Source organism: Excalfactoria chinensis, chromosome 22, assembly GCF_039878825.1.
Source record: "Excalfactoria chinensis isolate bCotChi1 chromosome 22, bCotChi1.hap2, whole genome shotgun sequence".
Classification (NCBI taxonomy): domain Eukaryota; kingdom Metazoa; phylum Chordata; class Aves; order Galliformes; family Phasianidae; genus Excalfactoria; species Excalfactoria chinensis.
This window is the reverse complement of record NC_092846.1, coordinates 5132554-5149905: the sequence shown is the minus strand read 5'-3', so window position 1 is coordinate 5149905 and position 17352 is coordinate 5132554. Positions and strand designations below refer to the sequence as shown.

At 43.1% G+C, this 17352-nt stretch overlaps 2 protein-coding genes across 6 annotated transcripts; one reads left to right on the top strand and one right to left on the bottom strand.

Moving 5' to 3' along the window:
- The first annotated feature begins 1512 nt into the window (after positions 1-1512).
- On the top strand, positions 1513-12102 carry SRSF10 (serine and arginine rich splicing factor 10). Of its 4 annotated transcripts, XM_072355471.1 has the most exons (7): positions 1513-1711; positions 3482-3588; positions 5286-5387; positions 7069-7231; positions 7517-7570; positions 7741-7842; positions 10890-12097. In XM_072355471.1, the coding sequence occupies exons 1-7, from the start codon at positions 1647-1649 to the stop codon at positions 10906-10908; spliced, it is 612 nt and encodes a 203-aa protein (XP_072211572.1). In that variant the 5' UTR covers positions 1513-1646; the 3' UTR covers positions 10909-12097. The 4 variants fall into 4 exon arrangements, with proteins under 4 accessions (XP_072211572.1, XP_072211573.1, XP_072211568.1 ...); XM_072355472.1 differs by lacking the exon at positions 7741-7842 and having other exon boundaries at positions 3482-3586; positions 5284-5387; positions 7520-7570; positions 10890-12102; XM_072355467.1 differs by lacking the exon at positions 10890-12097 and having other exon boundaries at positions 3482-3586; positions 5284-5387; positions 7741-9898.
- Positions 12103-12639: 537 nt separating this feature from the next.
- On the bottom strand, positions 12640-16397 carry PNRC2 (proline rich nuclear receptor coactivator 2). Of its 2 annotated transcripts, XR_011905761.1 has the most exons (3): positions 16228-16397; positions 15406-15611; positions 12640-14829 (listed from the first exon to the last, which is right to left on the bottom strand). XR_011905761.1 is itself a non-coding variant. In XM_072355473.1 (2 exons), exon 2 carries the CDS (start codon positions 14809-14811, stop codon positions 14386-14388), a length of 426 nt encoding a protein of 141 aa, XP_072211574.1. In that variant the 5' UTR covers positions 14812-14829; positions 15406-15543; the 3' UTR covers positions 12640-14385. The 2 variants fall into 2 exon arrangements, 1 of the variants encoding a protein (XP_072211574.1); XM_072355473.1 differs by lacking the exon at positions 16228-16397 and having other exon boundaries at positions 15406-15543.
- Between the last annotated feature and the right edge of the window lie 955 nt (positions 16398-17352).

Genomic DNA, 17352 nt, shown 5'->3' with positions numbered 1-17352 from the left:
ACAAAAAATCACTTCCTGTTATTATAAGATTCTGTTTTCCCCAAGTACACTTACAGATCCCTTCTATGTTGGATCCCTTCTTGTAGGATACAAAACCAGAAACACATCAGGTTTATTCCTGAATGACTTTAACTAAATCAGATCACTGGACAGAACACTTCCGAAATTACAAAACCACAATTCTTTGCTTATGCGTATACGTGTGTTTGCTTTTAAAATAAAAATCTTGCTTACCTTTAAAATAAAGGTCTTAGTGGTGTTCATGGACTATTCAGACATTCTCCGCACACTTGAAAATGTGCTCCTCCAGTTTTAGCTCCTCACCAAAGTTCAGGTTCAGTACGGGACTGCTGGTATAGCAAGGGGCACTGTGTTCCAGGCAGTAGATACATCGCAGGTTGAAAATGCCACATAGCAAAGGCACATTAATTCACGTATGGAGTATAACGCGATGTCATCTTAGTTTGAAGGCACCAAAGAAAAACGATTAAATTCTTCGCAGTTGTCAGGACAAGCACAATTCCAGCAGCTGTGCCCATCCCGTCAGTCCAACACTCCTCTGCCTCGGGACACCAAGGATGAGGGAAAATCCTCAGCACAGCTCTGTAGGTGAAGTGGCCCAAACCTGATGGCTGTGGCCGGATTGTGAGCTTGACCCTATCACTGGGCCGTGGTACCGATCCCCTTCCATGCAGCCACCTGCAGAGGACTTCATGAGAATCTACATGTTATTACTATCTGGATCTTGTTCAAACTGCTCGTTTGCAATTCTACAGGCTCTGACGGGGTAATCCTTGCAGCAGGTGTTCCTACCTTCCAACATTCTACACTCTTTGCTGGTTCCACTGATTTCTGATGTGTCTGCAATAGGAATTTCTCCTGCCTTGTCACAGATGTTTTGTGTCACACACTCCCACCTCACTCTGGTCTCTAACACTCTCCTGGCTCGATGTTCTTTAACAAACGTAGCCTGTGGCAAGCAGGGAGAGGCAGGCCGTGCCTTGTGTCTGTGGATCTGAAAGGACGCAACGCAGCCCTTCATGGTGCCTGAGGTAACGAATGCAGCCAAAGAACTACAGTTTATCGGCACAACGCCCATCTGGTATCAACCACAGAACTACCTGCTTTATTGCTCTCGCCACACACGCAGTTTAACTGAAGAACAGCCGCTCGCCTCCGCGCAAGGATCCGGCGCAGAGACCCCGCGCGGCGCCCTCATCCTCCTCAGCCCCCTCAGCCTCTTCAGCAGCGCACGAAGAGCTTCGCGCGCTTCACGATCTTCGGGCGGGAAAAGCCAACCCCTCCCAGAGCCGAGCAGAGCGCATGCGCGGAGGCTCCAAGCGGGAGGGGTCCTCTCCCGCTCGGGCTGCGAGCGCCTGGCGGTCTCACTCTGCGCATGCGTGAGTGCGCGGCGCGGCCGAAGGCGCACGCGCAGTGAGGTCTGCGCGGGTTTTGGCGCCCGTTGGTTCTTTCTGCGCGCGGTCCTCTTCGCGCGGAACTCTCGCCGGAAGCCCCGCGGGAAGTCTCGCGAGAGGTGGCGGGCGGGCGGCGGTGGCGCTGCGTGCTGCTCGGAGGGTCGCCTCAGCCTCGGCTCCCGCCGCGCCCGGGCCCCGCCGCTCGCCGCCCCTCGCGCCGCCGTCGCCGTCATGTCGCGCTACCTGCGCCCTCCCAACACCTCTCTGTTCGTGCGGAACGTGGCCGACGACACCCGGTGAGTCGGAGTAGGCGCCGGCGCGGCGCGGGGGCTGCGCAGGCTTTCGCGGGCTCGCTAGGCCGCGCGAGGCCGGACCGCCCACCCCCTTTCCCGCGGCCCGCGCCCTCCCCGCGGCGCCGCCCTCCCCTCCTCCGCCCCGCGGGGATCGCTTCCCAGCGCCGTCCTGAGAACAAAGCTCGGCCGCCCCGCGGAGCGCCGCTGTCCGGGGATGCGGGGGGGGGGGGGGGGGTCTGCCGGCCGACGGGCTTTAGAGCCTGGGAATAAATCGGCGCTGCTGCCCGAAGGCGCGGCGGTGCCTTCCTTGTGGGCGTCCCCGTAATGCCGCGCGGTTCGTTCCGTTACTGCGGTAATTGCCGCCCGCTCCGCGTTCGACTGGTTGTTAACGGACTGCGGCCTCCGGTGGCGCTCAATGAGGGGGAAAGAAAGAAAACGCTTTTCTCCGCAATAATTACGTTGTAGCAAAACTTAAACGTAGGTGCAGGGGCTTAACGGGGAGACTTTCGCAGTGAGACGAAAGAACTAAAATCTGTTGCACGTGTCTGTCGGAGTATTTGTGTTCTACGTTCCACTTGTGCAGCATAGCAGTTGCTGTGTTGGCGATGCTGGGGTTGGTATGGCAGTCGCTGCGAGTTCTGGCTGCGTAAATCACAAGCCTGAGCTCTCAGACGTGCTGCCCGAATGGCTGCACAAAAGGTGTTCAGTAAACAGTGGCGTAGGCATGGCTGAATGAATTAGGAACCTTATTACCATAAAGAATGTAAGTAGCTTCAAATTAAAAGCAATACTTCTTGCACAGGTTTTCTTTCTTCTTTACCTGCAGATCATTTTCTTCTAGAAGTCATGGAAGATGGCTTATTTTCAACCTTTATTTTTTTAACTGACAATGCTCCCTTTTAAGCTTTCAGCATAAACTTACAGTTACATGGAATGTTCCTGTTAGACATAGTTCCATTGTGTGTGAGACCTTGAAGCTGGTTGTTATAATTGCCGTCTACTGTCACTGATAATATACATTGTAGATGTTTTTCCAACAAATGAGAAAGAGGAATAAGCATCAGTGACTCTTTGATGTAGTATTGTGTTTATGTGACATGAATGTTTCACTGTTGTCCTAAAATGACACCAGAAAATAAATGTAGAGAAGTTCCTCTGTTGAGGAGATGGCACTTACTTCAAGTGTTGTCACAAATCTGTTGAACAGTTCTGTGTTCTGCTCTAAAGCCACATCTTTGGAACAGCTGTCCTAAGGGCATGAATGGTTTCTCACTCCGCTTTTGTTCTTTGATGTGGCTGTAAGTATTGATTATTCTGTAGAAGTCATTATGGGTGACGAAATTGTTCTTGTGCTTTTCCTTTGGACATTATAGTTCACATTTACACTTTGTAGAATCAATATTAATGGTTAATATGATGATAATTGTTAGATTCCTTTTTTTTTTTTCTCCATTTTCTGCCCACCTTTGCATTGAATTGGCTTGGCTACTATGTGTCACTTCTCGTCTCTGTTTACACTTACGTTGCTGTATTGAGCACTGGTTTTAAAACACCGAGGTTATCCTAAGCATCCTGAACCTTGGCGGTGTTCTTGGGAAGCCTGGCGCTTTGCTTGAGCAATGAACAGCTCATACACTTCCTCCAAAATTATTTTGCTACATGCATCTTCTACCATCCAAAAAGATGAGTGATTGTAGATATATCTATATCTAAATATATATATAAAATGCCTCATATAGTGAGAAAACATGTAAGATGTTTGTGGTATTCTAGGTCTGAAGACTTGCGCCGTGAGTTTGGTCGTTATGGGCCTATAGTTGATGTATACGTTCCACTTGACTTCTACACTCGTCGTCCCAGAGGATTTGCTTATGTTCAATATCCTTTCTTCAGATGGCTGATTAGTGAGGGGTGTTGAAGTTTGAAATTCAAGTTTGTGTAAGAGGTAACATATCTAAATGAAAAAGCGGTTTACTTTTGTGTTGTATCTGATGTGTCGTATATGTGTCTTGCTATTTTCTAAGATTAACTTTTCTTTGCCTTTTTGCAAAACTTAAATCAAGCCCAGTAATATATAAACTTTCTTATGTCACTGGAATTAATATTATGTGATTGAATTGAAAATTTATCGCTGACTCAGAATTGTCTACCAGGTTGCTATTATAACTAGTACGTAAGTAAACTTGCGCTTAGCAAACTGTGGCTAGTTTTTATTGTTAATTTAACAAATGGGAACTGGAATCACTTGATCAAAAGCAGATTGTATAAAAAATGAGGTGAACTTTCTTTAATATTGTCCCCTAATTTACTGTCCTCTGTTGTTGCCTCAGAATGTAAAGCTGTACAGTAATGGCGACCCCAAAGAGAAAGCATGAAAGAACCTTTAGAGTAGAGTTCAACAATTGAGGCAAGTAGACAAGCCAAAGACCTCTTAAGAATCAGGCTTGAAGAGAAGGGACAGTTTGGGAAAAGAAAAAATAAAGAAAAGCTGGAAGAAGGACAAGCCATAATGGGAGACAAAGCTTCGCTTTATCTACAAAAGGGGGAAAAGGTTGTTTTGCAAAGTAAAAGATAAAGCCATCTGTCATTTTTGGCCAAGCATCTCATGACAAGTCCTTCTGACAAGCCCTTAAAGAGTTAAAGGTCAAGATGAAGTTGAATGGTGGCCAAGCTTAAAGGAGTCATACCTGATGTATCCTACAGAATAACAGTTTTTCTTCTGTTTGTCATGTGAGCAGTAATTTGATGAATGATGCTGGTTTAGTCCATTGACAAAACCTGTTACATTGTGAGTGCTGTCATAACTGTGGTCTGGAATGAAAGTGCATTCATTCTTTGGTAATGGAGATACTTATACCTACTACTTGATAGTTTATTTTCTGCATAGATGCTGCTGCTGCTGAACTGAATTAATGTGAGAAGAAAGGCAACTGGCTCTTTGCCCCATAGCTGGAAGGTGTGTGAGTTAAAGCAGCAATCAATCCCACAGATAAAAATTAGTAATTATTCTGTTCCTGAACATTGGTAGTGCAGGGGTTTTAGTGTATGCCTTTATCTCAGGCTGTTGAAGGTCTGTATATATGTCCTTGGCATTACATTATTTAAACTTTAAACAACCGGGGGATAAAACAGAAAGCTTCATCCCAATTTTATAATTAATAGACAAATATTGATTTCTATTGTTTGTGTGCCTAGCAACTTGAGAACTAAGATTGCTTTTTAGTAAAGTGAGTGTAATGCAGAGTTGAATCACCGTTAGCAAATAATGCATTTTTGAAAAGGGTGCAGTTTTCTTCCTTAAAAGTGGAAGAAGAAGAACATTGGGGTATTGCATAGCAGTTGCTTGCTAATTGGTAAGTCCATGGCTGTGTTGTGAGTTTTTAGTTTTATTATAAGGAGTCTCAAATAATTGGTGATTAATTTAAAAAACAAACAAAAAACAAAAACCTGCAGTACATGCTAGTGTGACCAAAACATCCAGAAATAATGGACTGTAAGGCTAGAAAATAACTGCTTTCTTTTCAATACCAAATCTGTAAATGACTCACGCTCTCAAGTACCTTAACACTCCCCACATTTGAAGATGTCCGCGATGCAGAAGATGCTCTCCATAATTTGGACCGAAAGTGGATCTGTGGTCGGCAGATAGAAATCCAGTTTGCACAGGGCGATCGGAAGAGTAAGTGCTCCATGGGTGTGACTTAAGCCATCAGTGCTGGGTGACACTGCACCTGTTATGAAGTATTGTGGTACATTATTACTGATATACAAATAGTACGTGGTTGTGGTTTGTTTCCTTTTATCGAAGGATGGTTGGGATTGAAAACATGTTATTAATGTATTCTGGCTAATTAAAAACAGCTAGCTAAGTGTAACAGTGCCTACAATCTAATTCTTGCTACTAGCTGAATGTTCTTAACTCACTGTGTGGCTGTCCAGCCTTTTTTTTTTTTTCAGGAACACACTCTCAAACATTTCAAAAATTGCCTGTCAAAATGAATAACCCAGTTTTAATGCACTGCAATGTTTATATTGTGCTGAAGTGTGTTCTTGATTCTTTGTTGACATTTCCCAGTGTGGTCCAGTTTCCAGGATCGAGGTAACATCTTCATTTTCATTTGGTTTCAGGAAAATCAATTCCAAGGCATCTTTTTTCATCTTGGAAAAAGTCTTGTTTGCTGAAAAAATGGCTGTTAGGGATTTTCTGTGTGCTACTCATGAATGAATTCTCAATATATAAGTAGATACAGATATATATTAAAGAAAAGATGCTTTTGAGGAGTACAAGACATGCCTGCCTGTTTGAATAGAACAGAATTATAATATTCACGTGCAGCTTGTCAATAAAAGTGTTTTAAAGATTTTTCAATTAAAACTATCAAAGTAGCCCTTGAAAAATGCACATTTGACTTCTCCTGGACTCTCTGGAAATGATATACTCTGCACAACAAGCATCTGTCCTGTATGTAAACATTGAGATTTCTTCTAAGTTTCTGAACAAAAAAAATTAATCTACTTTAGTGTTGTCAGTGGGAGCAGTTAATTCATGAAGATGGTAGCTGTTAATGCAGGTGGTGGTCTGTACAGCATGATACATTTAAAATCCCTGGACTGTGGCCTCTGCATTTGAACGAAAATGGGATTTAATACAAAAGAAAGAGCTGTGCTTTTTTTTTTTTTTTTTTTTTTTTTTTGTTAAACGTAAAACTTCTAATTTTGTTCATTCTATCTAATCTAATATTAAAGTTACAGAGTGAATGTGCACTGTTATATAGGAGAGAGGGATACTTGTAGGATCAAACTACTCTGCGTGGCAACATCCACTGCAGCTTCTGTATAAGCTGACTTTTAATAATTAAGACTATGGATCAGGTTTAACGCATGGTACTGTGTTTAATTAATGCACTGTTAGCTGCTGTTTCTTAGGTAAATTCAGCACAGCTGGGATGTCTTACAGGTTCAGTTCTTCAGGCAGCCTGCAATCGCATTACAGAACCAATTCTGTGTTCCTGGCTCTCTGAAGCATTCCAGTGTAGTTACTGCTTGTGATGTTTTTTTCTGTCTTCCTTTGAGTTGTTTTGGTGGTGTGGGGGTTGTTTTTTGGGTTTGTTTGCTTTCTTTCTGGATTGGTATTACTCACAAGGCAACAATGCTTTTGTCCAGCATTTAAAGCAGCAAAATGCAAGTGGCTTACTGGAATCTCTCCTGTTTCTTTTTTCCTGTCCTTTTCATAAGTGAATCACTACTAGGTCTTCTACTAAATGTCAAGTTCATGGATAGCAGCAGTGCTATCACTAAGAGGAAGGTAGGGTACTTTTTAAAAAACTTTATATGTTAGATATTGCTTTTTTTTTTCCCAGCACCAAATCAAATGAAAGCCAAGGAGGGGAGAAACCTGTACAGTTCTTCTCGTTACGATGATTATGACAGATACAGGCGATCTCGAAGTCGGAGTTATGAAAGGAGACGGTCTAGAAGTCGCTCTTTTGATTACAGCTATAGAAGATCATATAGTCCCAGAAAGTAAGTGTAGTGCTTCAACAACACAGCAGTCTCTTGGAGCAAAACCACCGCACTGGCTACTTAAATTCAAAATTCTTAATTATTTCTTTTTTTGAAATATCTTGTGGAAGTTACATGCTTGCATGCTGCATCAAATCAGACACTGAGTGAAATGATTTTGTGGTTCATCAAAGGATAACTAAAAAGCATATGCATGTGTTTGTTGTTTTTTTTAAAAACTATTGATCACTTGTATACATACATGGGTATTTGTCACCGTTTACTTTTTCTGATGTACCTTTCTAGCAGTAGACCTACTGGAAGACCTCGTCGTAGCAGAAGCCATTCGGACAATGATAGGTAAAACAATTTTTACATTTTTTACATTAAAAACTAGATCACTGTATTCCCTAACTGTAGGTTTAAAAAAAGTTTCTCCTGCAAAAATGGTATACAATTTTTAATGTACTTAGATGTCTAAGAATAGTGTTTTTACATTCAAATCTCCTCTCTCCCCTTTATTCTGATAGGTTCAAACACCGCAATCGATCTTTTTCAAGATCTAAGTCCAATTCAAGATCACGATCCAAGTCACAGCCCAAGAAAGAAATGAAGGCTAAATCACGGTCTAGGTCTGCATCTCACACCAAATCTAGAGGCACTTCTAAAACAGATTCTAAAACACACTATAAGTCCAGCTCAAGATATGAAAAGGAGTCGAGAAAAAAAGAACCAGCTAGATCCAAATCACAGTCAAGATCACTTTCTAGATCTAGGTCAAAATCCAGATCAAGGTCTTGGACTAGTCCCAAGTCCAGTGGCCACTAATAGTGAATCCATGTTGGCTTTAGGCATGTAAGATTCATTTACACACAGTTCAGTTTACTTAAATTATCAGGAATATGATGTTGCAACAGTGCTAAAAAAATCTTTTCTTTGTCAGTTTTCCCTGTAGCAGACAATGGTTAAAATTTAAAACAGTGTGGAGCAGCCACTGAAACAGAGGGAGAGAGAGAGAGAATGTTCTCTTGGTTACATGTTATGGGCAGCTACTGAATTGATTGTGGTGTCTCAATGTATATTTTTGTAAAGATTTGCATTTTTAATGCTTAGATATTGGTGATGACTTGATTGGTCGTAATTTGCAACATTGTCCTGTTGAAAATGTCGTGCCCATAGCAATTGATACCAGTTTGTACTGAACAGTTAAACCAGCTGTTTAACGTGTTCTCTAATGCTAAATGTGGTAAAATGGAAAACTGGACAGCTGTAGTGCAACACTGACTGCTGTGAAATGCAGACTGGTAATTTTAATGTTTCCGTTGTTCAAAGGCAGGTTTCTGTATTTGCCATGCCCAGTGACAAGTAGGTTGGTAAATGGAGCTCTGTGGAGAGAGGTTTTTGAAATTTCTCTGCCATCTGGAGAGATGGTGCTGCTGCAGTTACTGCACAGAGACGGTTGGGCTTGGAAGCTCAGTCAGAGGTTGTGCAGTGTTGTGACTTGTCAGGAAAGAGGCCTCACTGCTCTTGGCCTGGCTGCTAATACTAAACGTGTGAGGGGGGAGGGGACACCTTGAAATGGAAAATTAAATTCAGATTCCAGAAAATGACAGAGCAACTAAATACTAGGTTGTGTGTACATTTTACGCAGTTTTTGTATCTATTCTACATTTTAGTGAGCAGTTAACCATGAAATTGCTTAGTTTTTCTGCTGTTAGATACAAGTAGATTGTTTCGAGTTGTGTGTGTACAGTATATAAGAACTCAACTTTTATGCCAATGACTCCTGTGGTTAGTTGGTGTATTCATAGGTATAAAACTGCAGCCAACTCTCTTGAGTAAAAAAAAGGCTTGCTTTTATACACTGAAAGGTGTTTAGACAAGCAAGTCTGAATCACTTCTTCCTCTGAATGGATAGTGGTTTAGTTACAAAATTTCATTTTACTTAAGAACAAGCGTTTAAAGTTGGATATGAACAAGAGCTGCATCTCTAGTTATTTAGTTTCACTAATACAGTACATTTAGTAAATTGAATGTGAAAAATAACAAAACCAGTGTGTAATCTTAACAGTATTTCTCTAGAAGAAGACAAGATATTTTGTTATGAAAATGGCTTTTGGCATTGTTTTATTTTTCCTTTATCTCAAAAAGCCAGCATCAAACACCTGGTGCTCGTGTAGCAGTGTATGAAGACACAGATTTCAAAAAGATGATTTTTAGAGAAATGTTTTGGGGTTTGGTTTCAGTGTTTTCAGCAGGGCCTTTCAAGAAATGCAAATGGCTTTTAAATGTTAGTGGCAGAACGTGCTTAGGGGATTGATTCTAGGAACCTTAGTACGTCTGGTAGTATTTCTAACTATTTTCTTTACTGTTTGCAGTTAATGTTCATGTTCTGCTATGCAATCATTTATATGCACGTTCCTTTAGTTTTGTAGACTTTCCTGGATGTATAGTTTAAAAACAGCATAAAGTCTATTTAAAACTGTAGCCGTAGTGTGCAGCTCTAGCAGAGGAAAGTTGTGGGATTAAACTTTGTATTTCCTTTCTTATAGAGGCTTCTAAAAAGGTATTTTTATATGTTCTTTTTAACAAATATTGTGTACTACCTTTAAAACATCAATGTTTTGATCAAAATAACTAAAGACCCAGCTTATTTTCTGCTTGCTGTAAATTTAGCAAACATGCTGTAATAAAAAAAAATGAAGGAAATACTGATCCACTGGAATTATTGTAGCTTTAGAATTTGACTCCAAGGCATGGCTAGGAATAGAGCTGTGCATCCCTTACGGAGTAAAATCCTTACTATAGTATTTCAGTAAAGTCAGCAATTTATCATTTGTTGCCTGAATAAATTTCGTTTTCTATTTTTAAAGGGGTACTAGATGAAATAAGAATGATAAGCGTACATTTTAGTCTAATATATTGACATTTCGGTTAACTCTCATTATTACTGGACAGACACCCCTATGGTTTTAATTCAGATATTAGTCAGGTTATGAATGACTGAAAATCAGTGACTGAAGATTCGCATATAACCAAATTTCTTGCAATGGCTCATTGTTTTACATTTGTTATATTAAAGAAATGCCAGCAGTGGTTCTGTAGCAACATTGATGCTTAGAATTCCCACTGCCTGCTGGCGCCTGTGGTACATACAACTGGTCCTTTGTCAACCACTGAATAAAAACTATTCTGAGAATCACTTGAATGCTTAGGAAGTGTAAGAGTGGGCTTTAACAGTCACTGAGCTGTGAATATTGTAGTTGTGCATAGAAATGGCTTGCAACAGCAGAAAACACACTTCTTAAGCTTCTATAAATGAATATGCTCTTCAGAACTAAAATTCTGCTTAAGTGGTACACTGTTCTCTTGGGAGCGTGCGGTTATGTTTTAATCAGCAGCCTGCAGAGGATTGCTGTACCTAAAGCTCACATTAGCCCAGCCAGAACTACAGCTACAACTTCAGGGAGGGAGAACATCTTTGTAGTCCAGGCTGTTTCTAATTTGTGTTGAAAGAGTGATAGTGACATACCTTAATTATTGTGTCAGCATGTCCTTGTATTGTGTGCCTCAACATTTGTATATAGCACAGTTTAATTTTTTTTGTTTTGAAAATCCAATTCATTGCAAGTATAATGTAGTATCTGACAGTTCTGATGGTTCTTTCTTTCTCTCCCAGAGGTAGGACTAAACTTTGACTTGACTTGTGTATATGAACAAGCCAGAAAAGCCGAACACAAACCCACGATGTTTCAAGAGTGCATGAATAAAGATGTTGTCCTAGTTCTTGCTCCCATGGAAAAATTGTGAAGAAGCTGTTCTGTGGGCCTTTCAGTTGGGGACGAGTTAGCAGGATGTGGCCAAAAGGGCAGGGAATGTTTACGCATTCATGCAAGTCAAGCCACAGCCCATCTAGATAACATCTCCCTTCCTTGATGCAGGCATCCTATTCCTGCTCAAAAAAAACACACAGTAGCCTGTCTCATGCAAGCTACCTGCAGGTTATGCACAGCTGGAATGCAAGAACATGCAGGCTACAAAAGATCATGTATAAGCATCTTTCTTTTGGAGTCTCGAGAATGGTGGGAATTATGTTTCTCTGTGGTAAACTAGATTTTGTCATTCCTGCAAAATTTGTAGAATTGAAGTAGTATGTAAAATTCTGCTGAAAGTAATGGCTGTGCTCCAAAACATTTGCAGAATATTGATTTATCTCAGCAGTAATAGAAGGCTCTATTGGAACTTCTTTTTCACTAAAAGTCCATGCACCCGACTGATAATTAAAAATCTTAGTGGTTAAGTAGCTGGGTGTTTAAACTAGGGACTATGGCAGACTGGTCTCTGAAAGCTAAATGTTATCCTTCCTATGTCTTAAATATGTTTGAATGTGCAGTATAATGGCTTTCTTCAAAGTGGAAATTTTCAATTTAAATGTTATTTTCAACTCTGCTCTTGAGAAGAGCTTTTTTTTTTTCCTTAATGTTTAGCCTGGGGTAACAGCTTGGAGTATATTCAGAGGCCAACTGGGTTGATATATGCTGCAGCACTGCTGTATGGTTTTTGGCAGGAATGTTGCAGATTATTGTTTGAAGTACAAAGGAAAAAATTTACACATTTTTAGGACATAATCACCCATTAATATTTGCTGTTTTTCTCCATTTATCTTGTAACATGCTTAAAAAGTCTGTAGTCCATTGCTATAATAATTGTCTAGAGATGCTCTTACTGATGAGACTATAATAGGAAGGGAAAATTATGTACCCTGTAGTGTGTTTGATCAAAAGATGCTAATGTTTTATTCATACACATCCTTTCTTCTTGAGTTTTGTGTTCCATCTGTGCAAATAACCCTGTGAATTGGGAATAAAATGTACAAGTTTTGACTATAACTTGAGAGCACCTTCTGACTTAATTAATACAGCTGTAGTCTGTTGCAAATTGCTCACCAAGCACTGAAATAATTAAGGATGTTTCCCCTCTAGCTCAGAGCACCTGAGCCAGCCACTTATGAGAGGTAGCAGAAAGCATGAGCGCAGCTCTACTCAGCTAAACCTGAGCTGCATCTGCTCAGACTAAGCTGTCTTGTGAGCCCAGCTTTCTGGAGCACAGCCTGACAGCCCTTTAACAAGTGGTGAAGTTTTTCTTAATTCCACTGGAATTAGTTCTTGAGCTCTGTGTTCATAAATCACTGACGAGACATGAATGAGGAGGCTACCATTCAAAAAAACCAAACTTAACAGTTAAGTAACTTCCATGTTCCTCTGACATTTGTAGCCTCAAGAGACATAAAGAACATACATATGAATGGCAGCATTTGCTAAGTTAATTTGAGGTATTTGAAAATGTCAGTACTTTATAGAACTCCATACAAAGGATGCCATCCCACTTTTCACTACTACCTTAAAATAAAACATCTGGGGGGAGGGGAGGAAGGGGAAGTTTAGTTTATTTTTTTTTTCACTTCCAATTTGCACACATGTAGTAAATGACAATTTGAAGAGTATACACAATTATAACTGGGGTACAGCTCTTACACTGGGAAAAGTCCAGATCAGAGAGACTTGAGTTTAAAGAGCCAATTCCATCACATTTTGAATAACATCTGTAAGCATTCAACCAGCTGCCACTGCATTTGAATGCACAGAAAAAAACATTTTAAGTCACATTCCATAAATCGGCAAAATTCCCTCTCAACTTTTTCAGTTACTGGATTTTTGCATAACTTCAGACTAATTATTACAGTTCCGCTGTGTTTATGCTACAGGATCAGCTGAACTGTGACAGCACAGAAATCAACATGTTGACAACTGCCCCAATCGCTGAGCTTCACAAATTGTAGTAAATACTGGGATAAAACGTAGCATTGATTCATTTTAGAAACAAACATTTTGACAATACTTCAGTGTCATCAGACTCTATCCTTTGTGTTGTGAGACACCCAAGATGATAATCAGCACGACATCCAGAGCAAAAGTATCTTAAACTTAAGCACTCTTTAAGATTTTACTACAAAATTCTAAATAATTATCTTTTGCACTGCATTTATTTTAAAAATGATCCCATGACCACAGAAATGTACACGTTCACTGTATATTAAGTCCAAGGCTACGGCTATAAATGTCCTTTTGTGTTTAACAAAATAACTATTTTCCTTTTTAGATCAGGCCACGTACTCAGCATGGCCACCTTACATTTACCACTTTTATTCTAAAAATATCTCTATGCAGGAAAGCCCAGCATAAATTTACATATGCTACAAAGTATTACTCTTATTTACATGGCTCTCTTTTCCCTATGAAAACACTATATACCTATGTAAGATACTGTCATTTAGAATAATTGTAGAGTAACCAATTTAAAGTTGTTCTAAGTAACCACTCCAGCTTCCTCACAATTACAAAATGATACAAAACAAAAGAAGAATTTAGAACTTAATCAGTGCGTCAGAATACAAAGAATTTTGGGAAGATCTTTCTGGCAGTCACCTGGCAATGCAAAGTGTGCCATTAACTGGCAGTCTAACTTGTTGAGGTTGCAATGAAATACTGCTGGAGCTGCAGAGAGACTGAGATACAGACTTCTTTAATGTGTTCTTCCACCTTTTTTCAAGAACATGTAGAGATGTTTCTTAAAACTAAATTTTAGTCACAAGCTCGAGTGTCAAATCTCACAGGTATGAAAAAAGACAAATCCTCTTTGCATTTTCACTAGCAAGAACTCTGCTAGGAATTGCTGCTCAGAAGTTTTAACTAGAAAATCTGATACAAGGTGAAAAGGCAGAGCACCTGACTAAAGCTTGCAGTGTGTTTGTTTTTTCCAGTTAATGCTCCATTAACTTCAGTAAAAGTTGGTCTCCCAATGCCATTAACAAAAAGGACTCAATTCCAATTTTTAGGGACAGTCCCATTTACTTACAGTGACAGCCTACGATTTAATCAAATTAATTTTTGGGAGACTCCCTATGTAACAGCAAAATCTACGAAGCACACAACTTTTGAGGTAAAACACTGGGAATGTAAGTATCCCTACCTGCCTCCTTCTCTTCCAACTACATGCAGGAAGAACATTTAGTCCTGTTACCCGTGCATCTGCACTTCTGAATAGCTATTCTCAAAGTTGGAGCCTGTAAATTCGAATAACTAATTGATAAATCTCTTATCATTTAAAGTTCCATCTCAAGCCTGGACTTTAAGCAATGTTTTAAGCTGAAATGTCATTATTTCTTTATCAGAAGGTTTAAAAGAAACAGGCACCCAGTGGCTAGGTGGCTTAGGAAGAACACTTGGTGAGGGTGGTTCACTAAACTTTGCTCCAGCATAGTTCTGATTGGTTTGAGGTGAGAAAAATAGGTTACGGTTTGGTAAATCAGGACTCCAATTTTGATTACAGGGGAAATGAATGTTGTTCTTTCCTGCCTTCTGCATGGCCTGCCATGCACCAGACAAGGAGTTGCATCCATGTCCTCTTTCTTTCTTCATACAGGTTTTCTTCATCTGTGAATTCTGGTCTTTATTCTTCTGCCTGTTTTTAAGTTGTTGATGGTTCTTGGTAATATTTCTAGACTGGGGAACTGGAACGTTGAACCTCTCTCCACCACCCATTTTCAAGTTAAATGTCACCTGTAAAGAAAGGGAAAAGTTTGCATTTTTCTTTTTAAACCCAGGAAAACTGAACAACAGTGCACTGTATCTTCCTAGTGGAAGATACTCACTCTACAATGGCTTGTCTTAACAATTCTGCTGCTGATGGCTGACCTGCTGGTCATCATGCATTGATCCATCCTTCAGGAACTGGATATAGACCAGTCCTCCATGTTTGTAGACCTTTATCAATACACAGCTTTGTCTACCTATTTATGAAAAAGCTGGTCCTCTGCACAGCCATACTACTAAAATACTACTTTTAACTCCTGATATTCCTAAGTAGTTGCACAGTGAATGAAGGCAATGCAGGCATGAGGTCTACGTTCCAAAACAGATTTTTCTGCAAGGAGATGAGGGAGCAGCACACAGAGGCAGACACGAGCACACCTGTGGAATACAAATTAAAAACCACAACTGAACTGAAAACACATTCAAGTGTGAAGCAGCCGTTTGTAACTGGATCTCTGAAAGAAAAGCAAGATGCTATCACGTATTTGGCACCTTCATGCCGAGTCTCCTGCAATCATCCTATTCCCTGCACATCTCATGTACCTTTCAGTAGTCTTCTCTGATTCCACACTCTCCAATCCTTGCCCCCTTTCTTGCTTCCAAGCCTGAAAGAGTAAGTGCTGCCTTTCACTGGACTCCTTCCTTTGGCTGGGAACAGAGGTTTTCATGGGCCGATCCGCTGTATTCAGCCAGGCAGCCGAACCCAACATCAGATTCTCGGCACTGAACTCCAAGGGGAGAAGTCACAGCTGCATGAAAGAGAGTCAGAAGTCAGGCATGGGGAACAGCCGTTTTACCTTTCAGGTCTGGAGCTACAAAAAAACATCATCAAAAGATGGAATTCACAGAACTAGCAGTCAGCTGTGTCTCTCTCGGTTGTTAAAGCTGAAGATGGACAAGCCTGGCAGTATAGTTCTATTTCCATTAACCTTACTGTCATACTTAGCATTCCACAGAGAACAGCATTTGCACCGTGCTGCTGACACCCTTCTCCAGTCAGCACTTTAATTAGGGAGAGACGAACAAGAACCTCATCGTGGTTCTCACGTGGAAAAAAGTCAAATTCAACGGGAAGCGCCCGGGGAGGAACCCGAGGGGAGGAGCCCCCCGACGGCACGTAGCGCCCAGCAGCGGGCCCAGCTCCGGCCCATCGCACCGCCAGCTCCGGCCCATCGCACCGCCAGCTCCCGCCGCCCCGCGCTGTTCTCCACCTGCCGGCCCGTCCGTCGCCGTCATTCCCGGCAGCTCTTACTCCGCCCCGCCCGCTCCGGGCCGCGCTCCCCCCTCCGCCCCGATCCCAACAATGGCGCGGCGTCACGAGCACAACATGGCGGCACGGGCCGTTCCACAGCGCCCCGCCCTTACCGACTTCTGTCCGTGCCGTCCGCCCGCGGCCGCAGACACACGCGCAGGCCCTTCCGCACCGACCTCGCCGCTCGCTGCCGTCCCTTTCCCGAACCGCCGCGCAGCAAATCGCGCCGCTCCGCCGCGTCCCCGTCTCCCACACAAGATGGCGGTCGCTCCCGTCGCCTTTTGAAACCTCTTCCCTCTCCCCGCCTCCCAAATCGCCGCGCTCCAACCAATAGGAGCGCGCTGCGTGCTCCCCGCAGCCAATGAGAGGCAAGTTCCGCCCACCGGCACGATGGGGCGGGGTCCGGTTCGAATCCCCGCAGCGCGGGAGCGGCGCTTCCAGCCTGACCGGAAACGGCGCTTCCAGCCTGACCGGAAACGGCGCCGCCCCGCGCGGCCCGGCCGGCTCCGCTTCCCCTTGTGCCGCCGTTCCGTTCCCGCCTCGGGAGCGCCGCTCTCAGGGCGGCTCTTGGCGCAGGCGCTGCCGGCGGGGACGGGGCTGAGCGCGGCGAGCTCCGCTTCTGAGCCCGTGTCAGAACGCGGCCGGCTTCGTGCTGCGCTGGTGGTTGTTTGTTTCTTTGTTCCCGCAGCATTTCCCCGCTGCTCCATCCCGCTGCTCCCGGCTGCGCTGCTGCTTCAGCACCGCTACGGCAGTGGATCCCGCTGACAGCGGCGGCCCTTGGGCTCAGCAGCCGGGGCTGCTCGGGGGGCGGCGCCGCGGGCGGGTCCGTTTGTTCGGTGCGAAACAAACCGGGAGAAATCACGGAAATGAAAAGCAGACGGTGACCTTTGACCTTTGTGGGAACAGACTTGGTCACATGACCAGCAGTCGGACCGGAGCGGGGGGTTCCCGAGCCGGGCTGTTCGCTGCGGACACGGGAACGAAGCTGCAGCGGAACAAACGCCCTCGGGCTGCACGATCCGTCCCCCGGTCACCGAAGTGCGGCGCTTCCGGATGCGCTGCGAGGAAAACGGCTCTTTCCGAACCGCGACAGAAGAGCGGAGCAACGGCCGGGAGGGGGCGACCGAGCGCCGCGCAGCGAACCCGGGGCAGCGCAGCATCCAGCAACGGGGCGAAACGCGGCGGGTCCGGGGACGAGCTCACGTGGCCGCTCTGTCATCGCTCCCCGGCCCGGCCCT